Raw genomic sequence first — 15469 nt, 5'->3', positions numbered from 1 at the left:
AAAATTCAGTAAGTGCCTTTTCATGTTTGCCATTGCTTTTAAGGATGTTGCATGTGAAAGGATGCAACTGCACTTGCAGGGTGAAATATTGCTCTCTTGGCACCACATCTGTGGGGTGTACCAATCCCATATTGTGACAGTAACAACCAACTTGGCTGTAGTTTTCTTTAAAAGGGTATATGTCCAAATTACATGTTATTTGTTTTTCTTAATGTGTTAGAAATGGTTTTTGGTGATCGTATCATTTTTCTTGACCTGTTCAACTGTGAAAAAAGTGATCATGTTACCTGTTACAAATCACATTTACTATTTATTTATTTGTTTATGTAATTGGGGAACCCAGCGGCATCTACCACAGAATCACATCCCCAACTCTTTTATTTTTTTAAGACAGGATCTCACTAAGTTGTCAGTGCCGGTCTTTTAACTTAATGATCCTCTTACCTCAGCCTTCTGAGTTACTGCCTTAACAGGCCTGTGCCACTGGCACCTGACTGGCACATTTATTTTTAAGAGACCTTTGTACATTTTAGGGTTATTTTTTAAGGGAAGATTTAAAATATGTAGTACTTAGAAAATCTTTTAAATGTGTCAATCCCTTGGAGTGTGCTTGAATTTGTTGGCTAGAGGAATTTTATCAGAATAACTTTATAATCATTATTTGCACATTTTTACGCCTTTGAAAAGATGATTATTTTATATATATATATGTTGTTGTTGTTGTTAATGCCTTTTCCCTGATTATAGAGACCCAGTCTGTTTTAGAGACTCCTCTTTTAAGATTTCCACACTGTGTAATTCATAGTGATTCATAATTTCTCTGTCCTGAAGGGCTGTTTGGCATTTAACTGGAGAACCTTGGTTATGTGTGTGGGGGGTGCCTTTCTTTGTAGACTTTCAGTCTTTTTGTCCTTCCTGTAGTGGGGAGGTCATAGAGTTAAGAGATTTCCTTTCAACCTTGGCAATTTCCCAGGCTGAAAGGGATGTTTCTAGAGTACTTCCAGGACTTGCTGACAAAAGAGGAAGATAAGTGATTCAATTGGAGCCAAAGCGGGGTCTCTTTTGGGTTAAAAATAAAGGCAGGGAGAAAGTCAAATCTATTTGGTTTACTTTAGGTGAATAATTACTTAGCATAAACAGAGTTATTTTTGTGAAAGGAACACTGGATTTGTATTTATGTTGGAGATTAAATACATACCAGGTTTCATAACTAGCAATAATATTCTCAATACCTAGTAAGATGTGAATTTTTGCAGTTGAGGTACAGAGTGTCAGAATACTTACATACCTGAATTAGCAGTGGATTTCATGTCTCCATCACAGACCACAATTTTCTGATTTTACCATCTTAATGCTTTGACTCTGTTTAAATTTTTTGCATTCTCTCTCAGTGGTTAGTTACTGAGAATTTAGCCAGAATTTTAGAAGCTATCAAAATAGGCAGTAAATATTAAGAACTTCTAGTTTATTTCTTTAAAAAACAAAACAAAACAAAACAAAACAAAACGCTGTATGGATTATCTTAGGCGTTTTCCCACTTATTGACAGAATAAAATTACTGTTGTGCTAGAAATTTAGAACGTTTTACCGATATATTAGTATAGATGACAGCTGAGTTTTACTGTCTTATTGTATCTTGGCTAGGTTAATCTTTTTTTGAGCCTTACATTCCAGCTGTTCTTGTACTTGATTGATTAATTCAGATCCCAGTAATCTGGCTTCATTGGAAACATAGTGACTTTAAGCCAGTGCTACATTTTTGCTTTTCCATTTAGAGTGGCCAAATATAATAGGCAATATAAGACATGAAATGCTGAATTATTAAAAATAAATGATGTATTTTAATTATATTTTATACCATTAACTATAGAGAAAGGGACTCCTGCATGCTAGGCAGGAAGGGGTTCTACCACTGAGCTACATCCCCAGCCCAAAAAAGGCATTTCTTTTAAAGTCAGGTTAATGAGGTGTAATTTACATGCTGTATAACTCTTTCAGTTTTGACAAATGCATAACTAGCGTAATCACCACCAGCACCAAACTATGACCATTCCCCCAAAATTTCCTCGTGTCCTTTTGTAGTCAGTTTCTACTCCTCCCCAGGTAATTTTTGTCTCTCAAAGAATGTCACAGGTGGGGGAAGGTGGTAGGTAGCGCTGGCGCACAGGAGGATTGCAAGTTCGAGACCATCTTCAGCAAATTAGCAAGACCTTAAATAAACTTTTGACCCTGTCTCAAAAAAAAAAAAAAAAAAAAAAGGGCTGGGAGTGTAGCTCAGTGGTTGAGTATTCCTAAATTCAATTCCCAGTAAACTCCCCTCCCCCAAAATGTCACAGTTAATGTCACAGTTAATGTTTTTTTTTAAATTGTAAATGCACATAAAATTTACTACTTTTAAATTTATCGGTATTAAGTACATTCATGATGTTATGCAGTCTTCAGTACTCTCTAGTTCCAGAACTTCTGTCATTCCCAAATGAAAACCTTGTACCCATTAAAAATTCACTCCCATTTTCTTTGTCTCAGCCCCTGGTAACCACAATCCTACTTTCTCTATGGATTTACCTATTGGTGTAAATGGAAACATAATGTGGATGGTCTTTTGTGTCTGGATTGTTTCACTTAGTCTAATGTTTCCCAGTTTACCCATGTTGGAGAATGTGTTAGTACTTCATTCCTTTTATAGCTAAATGATAATCTGTTGTATAGATAATACTGCATTGTTTACTGTTCTTCCTTTAACGGACATGTATTTTCTCACTCTTGACTAATGTGATGGAGATTTGTGTTCAGATTTCTGTTTGAACACCTGTTTTCAGTTCTTTTGGGCATATACCTAGGATTTGTTGGGTTACATGGTAATTCTGGGTTGAGCTTTTTGAAGAATGGCCAACCTGATTTCTAAAGTGGCTCTACTGTTTCACCAACCAGCAGTGTCTGAAGGCTCTAGTTCTTCCACATCCTCACAAAAGCTTGTTATTTTCTGTTTTGTTTTGTTTTAAGCTGTGATTATCTTAGTGGGTGTGAGGTGTTTTCTCCTAGTGGTTTTGATTTGCATTTCCCTAATCACTAATATGTTGAACATCTTATGTGCTTATTGGTGCGTGTGTGTGTGTGTGTGTGTGTGTGTGTGTCTCTCTCTCTCTCTTTTCTTGAGAAATGGCAATTCAAGTCTTTTTGCCCCTTTTAAAATTTGGTTGTTTATCTTTTTGTTGAGTTTATGACTTCTCCATGTGTTTTGGGTACTAGGCTTGCATAAGATATGTGGTGCACATATTTTCTTTGATTTTGTGAGTTGCCTTTTTACTCCCTTGACAGTGTTCTTTCACAAAAATAAGGTTTAAAAAATGCATATTAAGTAGATTTTTAAAACTCAGAATGCATTTAAATATATTGATGAGGCTGCCCCTTTATGTTTCTCACCTCCTTTTTTGTGTGTTCAGAGATGTAACTCTTAAGATTATATGAGTAGACCATAGTTAAGGAAATTTTAACTTAAAAGAGAAAACTTGTACTTAATTGTAACAATCATAATGGTTTTGGAACTACCACCATCTAGTTTCGTACCCTTTCCTATGCTTTGCATACAGCAGCTACTGTGTTCTCTTGAAAGACAAGTGTTGTAAGGTGGTACTTCCTGCCTTCAATAGAAATGTGTCAAGCAAGAGAGCAAATTGAAACTAGTATGTAACTACCAGACTCTGAACCAGTGTGGGACACTTTTTGTGTGCTCTGAGTTTAATGAATGAGCTAAGTGATGGGATTTCTTCTGAAGCTGCAGAGTGTTTTATATATCCCTTATTTAATTCACAGCTTATGCAAGCTAACTTATAGTGACTTTTGTTTAGATTTTAAGTTCTTTGAGAGTTGGAACCATCTTTCCTTCTTTTGGACTGTATTTTTCTCTAGTGCTGGGAATTGAAAACCTTGTCCATGCTAAGCAAGTGCTATATCACTGAGGTATACCCCCAACCCAAAAACATTGTTGATTTTGATAGATGGTTTTGAAGAGGAAATGTGTGTTGCAAGTTGTATTTTATAGAAAAGTTAGTGGCATGTTAGGTTATGGGACTGAATTTGAGTGGAGAGAAAGGCCTCAATGAAAATGGGCAATTGTTTAGTCAGTAGGTAATATTGTATGTCACCTAGGCAGTGGGGAACAATAATAAGCAAAGCTAACAGGCCCCCCTGACCTTGTTGTATTTACAGTCTTTTTTTTTTTTTTTTTTTTTTTGGGTGCTGGGGATCGAACCCAGGGCCTTCTGCTTGCAAGGCAAGCACTCTACCGACTGAGCTATCTCCCCAGCCCCTATTTACAGTCTTGTAAAAGAGTACAGTTAAATGAATGTTTCAAATGGTGTAAGAGGTAAGGGAAACTTACTAGGCTCTCTGATAGAGCATATATTAAAGGTGCTCTGAGTCAACTTCAGGAGTCAGAGCTTTGCAAAGAAAAGTTGAGACTTGAGGGATAAAAAAGAAAGCTAGGATTGATGAGGGGCCATGACAAGGCTGTTTGAGGCAGGAAGGGATGGAGCAAGGTGACACTAGGCATTGAGAAGTTAGAATGCATGGGGTATAGAATGTAAAAGAGATGATTGGTAGAGATTTAGTTGAAAAATGAAGCAAAGTATATAGGGTGTAAGGGCAGGGGGAGTGGCATTAGGTTTGTACTTTTGAGAATCATTTTTGTGTAGTGTGGAGGAAAGATGGGATAGAGATGGCATGCAGGTGGGTAGATACTACCATAGCAGGGATTGCAGGGAGCATGCAGATGAGAAGGATCTCCAGGGACCTGAGACTAGGCTTTAAAGGACTCCAAGATTTGGTGGTTTGGTAGAAGAAACTGCTGTAGTGGCCTGAGGACCAGAAAGGGAAGAATCCAGTTGCTTTACACTGTTAGGACCTAACAGATTATTGGGAAAAAAATTTAAAGTGGGTTTTTATTCTGCCTACCTCTTTCCTCCACAAGTCACCTTCATGCAGGGGCCAAACTGCTCAACCCTACTCAGTAGCCCTGAGAACGCTGCTGAGAGGATGAATAGATTGAAGCCAGAAATATATCTTGGATTTAGCAACCTGGAGGTCATAGATCAGTGATGCAGAAGTTGGATCAGTGTGGGTTGAGAATAGAAGAGGTGAAAAAATGGGAGTGGGGAGTATAGACAACTCTATTACCTTGGCCCAAAGAACAAAGACAGGTTGTTCAGGTGGAGGGGCTTATGGGCTTGATGGAGTTTTTCTGTTTTTGCTTCTTATGTACTTCTGTATTTTTTAATGAGCAAGATTAAGGAAATTTTACATGTTTAAGGAGAGGATTTAGCAATACTAAATGGAAAAAAGTGGACTCCTCAGGAGCAGATATCTGAGAGAAGGTGGAAGCAGATGGAGTCCTAATCAAGGCCTAGAACTGGGTGCAGATATGTTATCTTTTTCCCCCCTTGGCGAAGTAGAATGCGTAACCCTGGGTCTTATATCACTTGCTAAAACAAAACAACAATTTGAGAATGGTATTGAGATAGTGTGAGTAAGGTGAACTGAAAAAAACTTATGGAATTTTACAGACAAGAAGGCCATAAGCGGCTGTTTCTACCTTGGCAGAAAGTTTGGGGTTTCTAAGGATCTCTCTTGGGTTGAATAGTTTACCAGAAGGACTCACCAGAAGAATTCATGGGAAAATTGTTATGCTCATGGTTACAGTTTATTGCTACTGAAAGATTCATATTAAAATCAGATCTGGCTAAAGGGTACACAGACCTTCCTGGTATGAAGTTTACAATTATTCTTTCCCTATAGAATTGGAAACAGACCACTTTCTTGTTGGTATTGATATGTGACAATACTAATGGAGTATTGCCCACTGGGAAGCTTGCTCAACATTTGTGTCCAGAGTTTTTCTGGAGGTTTCATGGCTGACTGCCCCACAGCCAACCTTAGTCTCCAGCCCCTTTGGAGGTTTAGTTGTTCCTTGTGACTCAAAGAACCACCATAAATTGCATTGTTAGACTCTTTGGTGTGGCCCAAAGCCCTCGGGTGAACAAGGACCCTTGTATTAGTATGACTTACAAGGGTTTAGAGATTACCTTCTAGAAGCCATGGATAAAAAGTCAGAACTCTCTTTGGGTAAGGTAAAATTCTTCGTAGCTTTATGGTAGTTAAATATGTTCTTTTTTTCTTATCAGTCTGCAGTGGTTATTTATGAGTGTGATTTCTAATTAAAAATTGGAATAATCCATAAAAGGATAATTTAAGATTTGGTTTTGTAGTCACTTAAAACTTAGGTAGCTGAGGAAGTTTCACCAAGAAATTATATTACATTTTAATAGTGCAAAACTGTGATGCAAACTCATTATAATTATTATTTTGACATGATATAATTAAATTATTGTATTTGAGCCTAAAATTTTCCATGAGAAATGGTTTGTATAATGAAGACTCTGAGCCTCCCAAATGAATTTTTAGTCATAGACTCTGTAGAGCAGTGTTTAATATAAAAGTGATATAAGGCCCAGAGTTACACATAGTTGGACCTTTCCTCTTATCCCTCATAAAAACATGTCTGAATCCAGGTGAGTAAGAGACAAGGATAACACTGGATTTATTTTTAAAAGGTAAATCATTTTCAAGCAACATCAACTGTTAGTATGAAAAACTGTGTCTCCTACAGCTGCTCTGTGACAATGATACTCTCTTTGAGTACCATTGCTTTAGAGAATAAGTGCATTCCTGCCTCTTTAGCTTTAGTGCAAATTTCATTTGCTGGTTTATATCTGTTACAAATTAGAAATCACTACAAGCGCAAAATCCCTTAATAAACCCAGGTAAAAACAACTTGAAGTAACATGATGCTCATTGCAGTGGCACCACTGGTGTGGTGTTTGCATCAAGTCATTTTGGGGTGCTTTACAGAAATGCTTCCTAATAGGGAATTCCCTGACTTCATATGTTTCATAGATGGCTTTCTTGGGGATGTGGGATTTGTTCTCTCTAGTGCTCATAAGAACTGGTCCACAAGACCATTTGGTCAGGAGATACCATCCCTAAACACACGTTGGATTGTTGATGTGAGGTCCGAGTATTAGAGTCATTCAAAATGAATGACTTCCTAGATTCATTATGTTTTCCGTATATTGAATATAACTAAAATGAGTGGTAACTATATATTTGCATGTGATTTGTATGCCATAGTTAACATTTAAATTCCTTTATGTACCAAAATTTTTGGTTGCCACCTTAAGCCTCTTTTATCCTCTAGGGCTCAGAGTGGCTTTTCTTCTCAATTTTTGCTTCGACATATGAATGCAAGGGGACCGTAGTTCAACTAAAAGCACCTAACTCATGAATGATATTTGCTTCATGTTTGAACAACAAATGTTTTAACCCACTGTCTTCACTAATATTGTAACTACTGTCTTACAGATTGACTTGATGCAAAACATCACAAAGGCTCCATATTATACAGTATGCGATTTTTGAGGTATGAGCTTTAGAAACTTACCTCTCATGTGGCATGTACATCAGGCTTTAACTTCAGTTTTATCATTTTGGGGAAATTTATGCATTATTTCTTCTTCTTTTCCTCCTCCTCCTCCTCTTCCTTTTTTTTTTTTTCCCCCCTCTCCATAATATTTTTAGAGTATTTAAAGGGACTATGGAGATATTTTTGGATCCTTAGATTCTTAGCCTTAACAAATATGTTTTCTTTTTCCACTAATTTGAGACACTAATTCTGGCAGATTATAGCTTTTTCAGCCCTTCTAACTAACTAGCTTAACATTTATGCCTGCCTCTTGGAGTTCAAATCTGCATTTTCTATTTTGTGTCTTGATTGCCTCATTTTAAGTGCTCATTTCCGTTCTTTAACAGTTTTCTATTTATTGGACTGGGATGATCTTGTTGGTGCTAACAGCCTAACATTGATAGTTTTTGAGACCTAAGCAGTCTAGATATTATAAAAATAGAGATTTCATATAAACGCTGTGCTTTGCGATTCAGAATATTTTTAACCTGAATTCTGGTTGGAAATGTTTTGATCGATTTGTATTAAAAGAACTTGGCATCTAGGGTGTTTTTAGGCAGCTCTGAGACAGTGGTTATAGTGAAATTTTTTGTTGTATTTTTGAAAACCCTAGTTTTTGGATAAAAAAAAAAATCTCAGTGCTAGTAACTCATGGGATTTTAAAACCTATATTTCTATCAAATTGGGAAGTTGCTCCTGGTTTTATATGTTTAATTTGAAATCAAATTCATACTAGTTAGAAATTTGTTGATAGTGGTAAATTGCTTAATTTATTCAGTGAAGATTTTAAAATAAGTTTTTATATAGAATACTTCTGTTCACATACTCATGAACTGCTTGTACATTGTCAGTTTATTATACAGCTGACCTTGAGTTTATTTTGTATTAGTTGTTATAGTAATTCTTAAGGTACTCTACAAGCTAAAGTATTCATTATCTTGTTTTAGCCTTAAAACAACCATATATATTAGATAGCTGTCAACCCCATTTTATGCAAGAGGCAACCGAGGCCTAGAGATGAAGAATTTGTGCAGAGGCACATGTACCTTTTTAGTACTGGAGCTGGGATTTGAGCCCATGTCTTTTTTTAACTTGTGTTCTCTGGTGCCTTGTGTTACTACTATGTCACCGAAAATGATACAAATATTTAACTCTTAATAGTTAGGATAGATAGATGATGATGAAAACTGGAAGTGAAGTCATGTTTAAGTATTGGTAGACTTCAGTTATTCTTGTATTTCAGAGTTAGTCAGGTGTTATTTTAATTGTTCATTTACCAGTAGCTTACTTTTCCAGGTTGTGTTAGGTGTCGTTTATATAGATAAGTTCCTAATCTGTCGGAAACACTTATGAGCTCCTTTTTTATTCTTTAGTTCCTTTTCAGAAAGTAATGATATATTATGGTTTATTATAGCTGTAACATTTTTTTGGGTGTGCCCCCATTACTGAGGACTGAACCCGGAGGTGCTCTACCAAAGTTGCATCTGCAGTCCTTTTTTAAAAATAATTTTTTTAAAAAAATTTTTCAGATAGGGTCTTGCTGAGTTGCCTTGGCTGGCCTTGAACTTGAGATTCTCCTGCCTCAGCCTTCTGAGTAGCTGGGATTACGAGCATGTGCCACCATGCCTGGTTTTACAACTTATCAAATTGATTATGCTATTTTTAGATACATGGAGAATGTCTTTTCATTAGTTGAAAAAGTTCTTAGGTTCCATTGATTGTTAATGCTTACTGAGTTGGTGTACTTAGAAAATATCCTTATACATTTTTTCTTAGATTTCATAGATTTTATTTCCCCATATGTTAAAAGTACTTAGCTTTGGCTATAAACAAGTGAACTTTGAATATTTGAGGAAGATACTCTATTAATTAGAGCTGATTTTAATATGCTAGGTTATAGAATTTTAGTAAGTTTCAGGTTAAAAACCTTCAGAATACTTTCAGCCTTGTTCCAGAATGCACCTGTGGTCTGTGTGCCAAATCAACAGTGATTGTAATAAAACAGGCTAAGATGTCCAACTGATTAAGCTCATGCAAATTTTTGTGTTCAGTATTTCTTCAGATGGGGGCAAGGAACGGATAATAAACTGTAAATGAAATATGTATACAAAGTACTGTCATTTTTACACATGGGAGTAATAGGTTAGTTTCTGCCCTTGCCATTATCCTAAACTTTTCCAAAATGATTGTGGATTCAGAAGATATTTTTAATAAATACAGAAATGATCCCCCCTACCCCCATACTGGGATTGAACCCAGAGGCGCTCAGCTGTTGAGCCTCATCCCCAGCCCTTTTTTATGTTTTATTTTGAGACAGGGTCTCCTTCAGTTGCTTAGGGTCGCATCATTAAGTTGCTGAGGCTTGGTACGAACTTAGGATCCTTCTGCCTGAGCCTCCCGAGCTGCTGGGTTTACAGGTGTTTGCCACCATGTCTGGCTAGAAGTGATTTTTTAGGAAGGTTGATTCTTCCAGGAGAAAATCAGTAGAAGAGCAGCTACTTATTTGTATTTTTTTCATGTGCTACAATAGAATATTTTGTTTTCTTTCCTGACAGTTTATGATTGATGGTTGGAAGAATAAGATTCATGAGAAATTTTGTAGCCCGGTTCTCTGTTTTACTGATGAGGAAAGGGAGGCATAGAGCAGATAAGAGCTGATACTAATTTTGCCCTGGCCTACACAAGTTGTTTGTTAATATCCAAGGGTGAGGTATTATTTTAAGCAGTGCTTGTGTAGTTTATGGACCACGACATTCAGATTCAGCTTTCTTGAATTCCTGATACCTTTTATTTTCTTAAAACTTTGTTTCCTCACTTTTTTGTAATTTAATTGATATTCTTTACAGTTAAGACATCTTCAGTGAGGTCTTCGGTATTGCAGTGCTTAAACATTTTCTTACTTTGCAGCTGATATGTTCTTATGTCCTATTGAGCTTGCTTTCAGCTATCATTCTGTTTTCTTACCACATAATTAAGGATTCAGTTGAGAGTTTGGACACATTGATATAATACTTTTAAATATTTAATAATTTCGTCAACACATTGCCCCTGCCTGACATGCTTGCCTCCAGTATTTTTTGTTTCATTGAAAAACTGAAGTTTTTGACCGATTAACTCTCTTAATCAATTTAGAAAGAGTTACTTTTTTTTTTTTTTTTTTTTTTTGAGACCTTGTATTGCTAGGTTGTCTAGGTTGGCCTTGAACTTGTGATCCACCTGCCTCACTCTTCCCAGTTTCTATGATTATAGGCAGGTGCCACCATACCTGGTTTAGGAAGAAGTACTTTTAAAAATCACATGAGAAGAGAATCCTGGACCACAGTGACCACTTCCTGTTGTACCTGGAACAGGAAACTTAGAGTGCTAAACAGTAAAGTCTGGAGCAAACTAGGATGAGTTGCTCACCCTAACCCTGGGAGTCATTCGTATTTCTGAATGGGTCTTTAGAATAGAATACTGAATAGCTGGCAGTTTATCCAACAATCAATCTCTTCCTAGTTGAAAGACTTACTAGACAATGGATATTTATATGTAATAATACTGGTTGAATATAAAAGGTAGGGAACAGAGAGAGACTTGTATAACAGGAAAATTTATGGTTTTGGTTATTAAAATGTTTGTTTACAGTTCTAATCTTATGCTTTTCTCTCTTTACAGAACTGATAGTGCATCAGCCGACCCAGATAATTTAAAATATTCTTCAGCCAGAGATAGGGGTGGTTCTTCCTCTTATGGACTGCAACCTTCAAATTCAGCTGTGGTGTCTCGGCAAAGGCACGATGATACCAGAGTCCATGCTGACATACAGAATGACGAAAAGGGTATATATATTTTCTTTCTTCTCGAGTCATATTTCTAGATTTTTTTTTTTTTTTTTTTTTTTAAATCTACCTGCCTTTCCTTTCCTCCTTCCTCTCAGCTCTCTTTGTTCTGCTGTGTTTAAAATACAGGTAACAAATACAGTGTTATTTCTAAAAACTTCATCAGTTTACCCACTTCATTATTTTTGAGATTTGAATATTTTAATATGCATAATACATAAATGTGCATTATATATTTTGTTTTATTTATATAAAATTTATATATTTTGTTTATTATATATATTTATTACATATATTATTATATATTTGCCCAAAATACACAGTATTATTACTAAGACTGAAGTTCCTCCAGTTCCTCCAGAGAAGTGTCTCTTCTCTAAAACATTATTAAACACCATGCAAAATCAGACTTAATTTAGTTTTTTCATTTCTTTGCTTATCTTTCATTGAGGGAATCAAAATGATTTCAAAGCAGGCAGCATAGGGAAAAAGTGGGAGAAACAAAGGTTGGTTGACTTGTTGGATGGGTAATAAGATCCTGAACTGTCAGGGATGGAGTGAAACAAAGCACTGTTAAAATAAAATAATATAAACTGCTGTTTTTAGGTGGCTACAGTGTCAATGGAGGATCTGGGGAAAATACTTATGGTCGGAAGTCGTTGGGGCAAGAGCTGAGAGTTAACAATGTGACCAGCCCTGAGTTCACCAGTGTTCAGCATGGCAGTCGTGCATTAGCCACCAAAGACATGAGGAAATCACAGGGTAAGGCAGGAAAAGCTGGGGACCGGCACTTACTTACTCCTCCTCAAAGATTTACATCTCCTCCAACGGGGATGCCTCATTTCTCACCCCATGTTAGGTGTGAGCTGATTGTAAGTTGTAAAACATGCAGGTGGTGCTTGTTTGTGTTTGTTTCCTGTGAACTATTAATTTCCCACAAAAAAGTTTAGAAGACTGGATAAGATCTTGAAGGGTTTCCTTGCTTGTCATGAGTACTGAACAGGTAGTGTATATAGCCAAGTCTTAAATACAGAGTGGGCCCTTTTCTTAAGTTAAATACACCCATAGCACTGTCAGCCTAATAACACAAGCTTCGCTATGTAAAGTGCCTTGAAAATTCAGAGAATTAGAAATAATGCTCGTTTTTTCCTTTAGAGAGAAATTGGTTTTGTCTTCAAAGCCAAATACGAAATTGAGATTTATTTTTTATTGGAATTAGTCTTTGGACATGTAGCTTATCACTTTTTTCTCCCCAGTTTGTGTGTGTTTGTGTGTGTGTGTGTGTGTGTGTGTGTGTGTGTCTCTTGGTGAATGTCTTTGTGTACATAACTTTTGTTATTTAAATTTTTTTTGTAGTTGTGGATAGACAGAATGCCTTTGTTTATTTTTATGTGGTGTTAAGGATCAAACCCAGTGCCTAACACATGCTAGGCAAATGCTGTGTCACTGATCTACAGCCCCAGCCCTGTTCTTCTTTCGCATATACTTTTAAAACTTTTTTCTTCTTTTATGGTATTGGGAGTGGAACCAAGGAATTTTCTACCCTTGAGCTATATACTAAATTGCCCAGGCTGACGTTGACCTTGCACTCTTCCTGCCTTAACCTTTTGAGTACCTGGGATTACAGGTGTGCTGTCATGCCAGGGCAGCACATAACTTTTAAAAATATTGATTCCTTTGGTAAAATTTCAGCAAGTAGAGCGGCTAAGCCAAAGGCTATACTGTTAGTAGAGTGAAGCTTTAACCTTAAAATATTCTAGAAGCTAGAATGTGACTCAAGTTAATTTGGTTCAATTCCTCTTCCTTGCAGGCTCAGAGATACACAGTTTGATACCGGTAGCATTATAAATAGAGTAGATTTCTCAAATGGCAACCTAATGATACGTCAGTGTCCATTTTTATTGAAATAGTCTATGGGCTAGGGATTTTTAAAAATCTATTCCTTCCCCTGGATGGCGATGGTGTAGTTCCCAGGGGGGATTACCAGTTTTCTTTACACACTTTACAGAAAAATGGAACTGTCATACTGTTTGATGTGTTTTGTTGTTTAGGTTACGTATTGGCTAGTCATGGTAAATGTACAACTAAAACTTTTCTTTTGAAATTTAGTCCTTATATGCATTTTTATTACATAACTATAGCATTCAACACTATTTGAGTATTTGCGCTTTTTCTTGTAATGAAGAAATAAGAGAAAGGTTCTGATTTGTCACTTTTCTAGTGATAGTATGTTTTGTGCATGGTTGGTAATAATTAGACATTTGTTGAATTCTGTGCGTGGTTGCAGTTTGCCAAGACTTTGTCTTAGAAGAATGATAATGTGAGTAAGAAGCTCCCTCCTGGGTTTACCTAGATGAGAAGCAGAAACTGACAACCTGTTTTTACCTGTTGAGGCATCATCCCTAACTGTTAGAAATCATTTATCCCCATTCTCTTTTTTGTTGTTGGAGTTAACTTTTTTATTTATTTTTTTTTATTTTTATTTTTATTTTATTTTTATTTTTTGGAGAAAGCAAAAAAAAGTTTAAATCATGCACAATAACTAGCATATCAAATACACTTAATAAATTACGAATTCCATTGCAATATCAAGAATTCAAAGCAGAAATACTAACATTACATATAATGTACATATAATGTACTGATACATGTAATAAAATTATTTTTTTTATTGTAAACAAATGGGATACATGTTGTTTCTCTGTTTGTACATGGCGTCAAGGCATATCATTTGTGTATTCATAAATTTACATAGAGTAATGTTGTTTGATTCATTCTGTTATTTTTTCCCTTCCCCCCACCCCTCCCACCCCTCTTTACCCTCTATGCAGTACTTTCTTCCTCCATACTTGCCCCCCTCCCTAACCCTAACTCTAACCCTAACATTAACCCTTCCCTCCCCCCCTTTATGTGTCATCCTCCACTTATTAGCGATATCATTCTTCCTTTGGCTTTTTGAGATTGGCTTATCTCACTTAGCATGATATTCTCCAATTTCATCCATTTGCCTGCAAATGCCATAATTTTGTCATTCTTTATGGCTGAGTAATATTCCATTGTGTATATATACCACAGTTTCTTTATCCACTCATCAATTGAAGGGCATCTAGGTTGGTTCCATAGTCTGGCTATTGTGAATTGAGCAGCTATGAACATTGATGTGGCTGTATCTCTGTAGTATGCTGATTTTAAGTCCTTTGGGTATAGGCCAAGGAGTGGGATAGCTGGGTCAAATGGAGGGTCCATTCCAAGTTTTCTAAGGAATCTCCACACTGCTTTCCAGAGTGGCTGCACTAATTTGCAGCCCCACCAGCAATGTATGAGTGTACCTTTCTCCCCACATCCTCGCCAACACCTGTTGCTTGTATTTTAGATAATCGCCATTCTAATTGGGGTGAGATGGAATCTTAGGGTGGTTTTGATTTGCATTTCTCTTATTACTAGAGATGTTGAACATTTTTTCATATGTTTATTGATTGCTTGTACATCTTCTTCTGTGAAGTGTCTGTTCATTTCCTTAGCCCATTTGTCGACTGGATTATTTGAATTCTTGGAGTAGGGTTTTTTGAGTTCTTTATAGATTCTGGAGATTAGTGCTCTATCTGAAGTATGATTGGCAAAGATATTCTCCCACTCTGTAGGCTCTTTCTTCACATTACTGATAGTTTCCTTTGCTGAGAGAAAGCTTTTTAGTTTGAATCTATCCCAGTTATTGATTCTTGCTTTTATTTCTTGTGCTATGGGAGTCCTGTTAAGGAAGTCTGGTCCTAGCCCGACATGTTGAAGATCGGGACCTACTTTTTCTTCTATAATCTGCAGAGTCTCTGGTCTGATTCCAAGGTCCTTAATCCATTTTGAGTTGAGTTTTGTGCAGGGTGAAAGATATGGGTTTAGTTTCATTCTGTTGCATATGGATTTCCAATTCTCCCAGCACCATTTGTTGAAGAGGCTATCTTTTCTCCATTGCATATTTTTGGCGCCTTTGTCTAGTATTAGAAAGTTGTATTTATTTGGGTTTGTGTCCGTGTCCTCTATTCTGTACCATTGATCTACCTGTCTATTTTGGTACCAGTACCATGCCGTCTTTGTTACTATTGCTTTGTAATAAAGTTGAAGTTCGGGTATTGCGATA

At 36.5% G+C, this 15469-nt stretch overlaps 1 protein-coding gene across 4 annotated transcripts in view; it reads left to right on the top strand.

Moving 5' to 3' along the window:
• The window catches only part of SMG1 (SMG1 nonsense mediated mRNA decay associated PI3K related kinase), a 108708-nt gene that overhangs the window by 12662 nt on the left and 80577 nt on the right, over positions 1–15469 (top strand). For 3 of the 4 annotated variants that reach the window (XM_079120842.1, XM_079120840.1, XM_079120839.1), the window contains exons 2-3: positions 11174–11337; positions 11944–12099. In XM_079120842.1, the coding sequence (XP_078976968.1) occupies positions 11174–11337; positions 11944–12099 (320 nt within the window). Of the gene's footprint in view, positions 1–7416; positions 7475–11173; positions 11338–11943; positions 12100–15469 lie in introns of all 4 variants that reach the window. The other variant, XM_079120841.1, reaches the window with a different exon arrangement.

Source organism: Sciurus vulgaris, assembly GCF_902686455.1.
Source record: "Sciurus vulgaris genome assembly, chromosome: 18".
In the NCBI taxonomy this organism is placed as follows: Eukaryota; Metazoa; Chordata; class Mammalia; order Rodentia; family Sciuridae; genus Sciurus; species Sciurus vulgaris.
The sequence above is the reverse complement of the archived record's forward strand: the minus strand, read 5'-3'. Positions and strand labels throughout refer to the sequence as shown.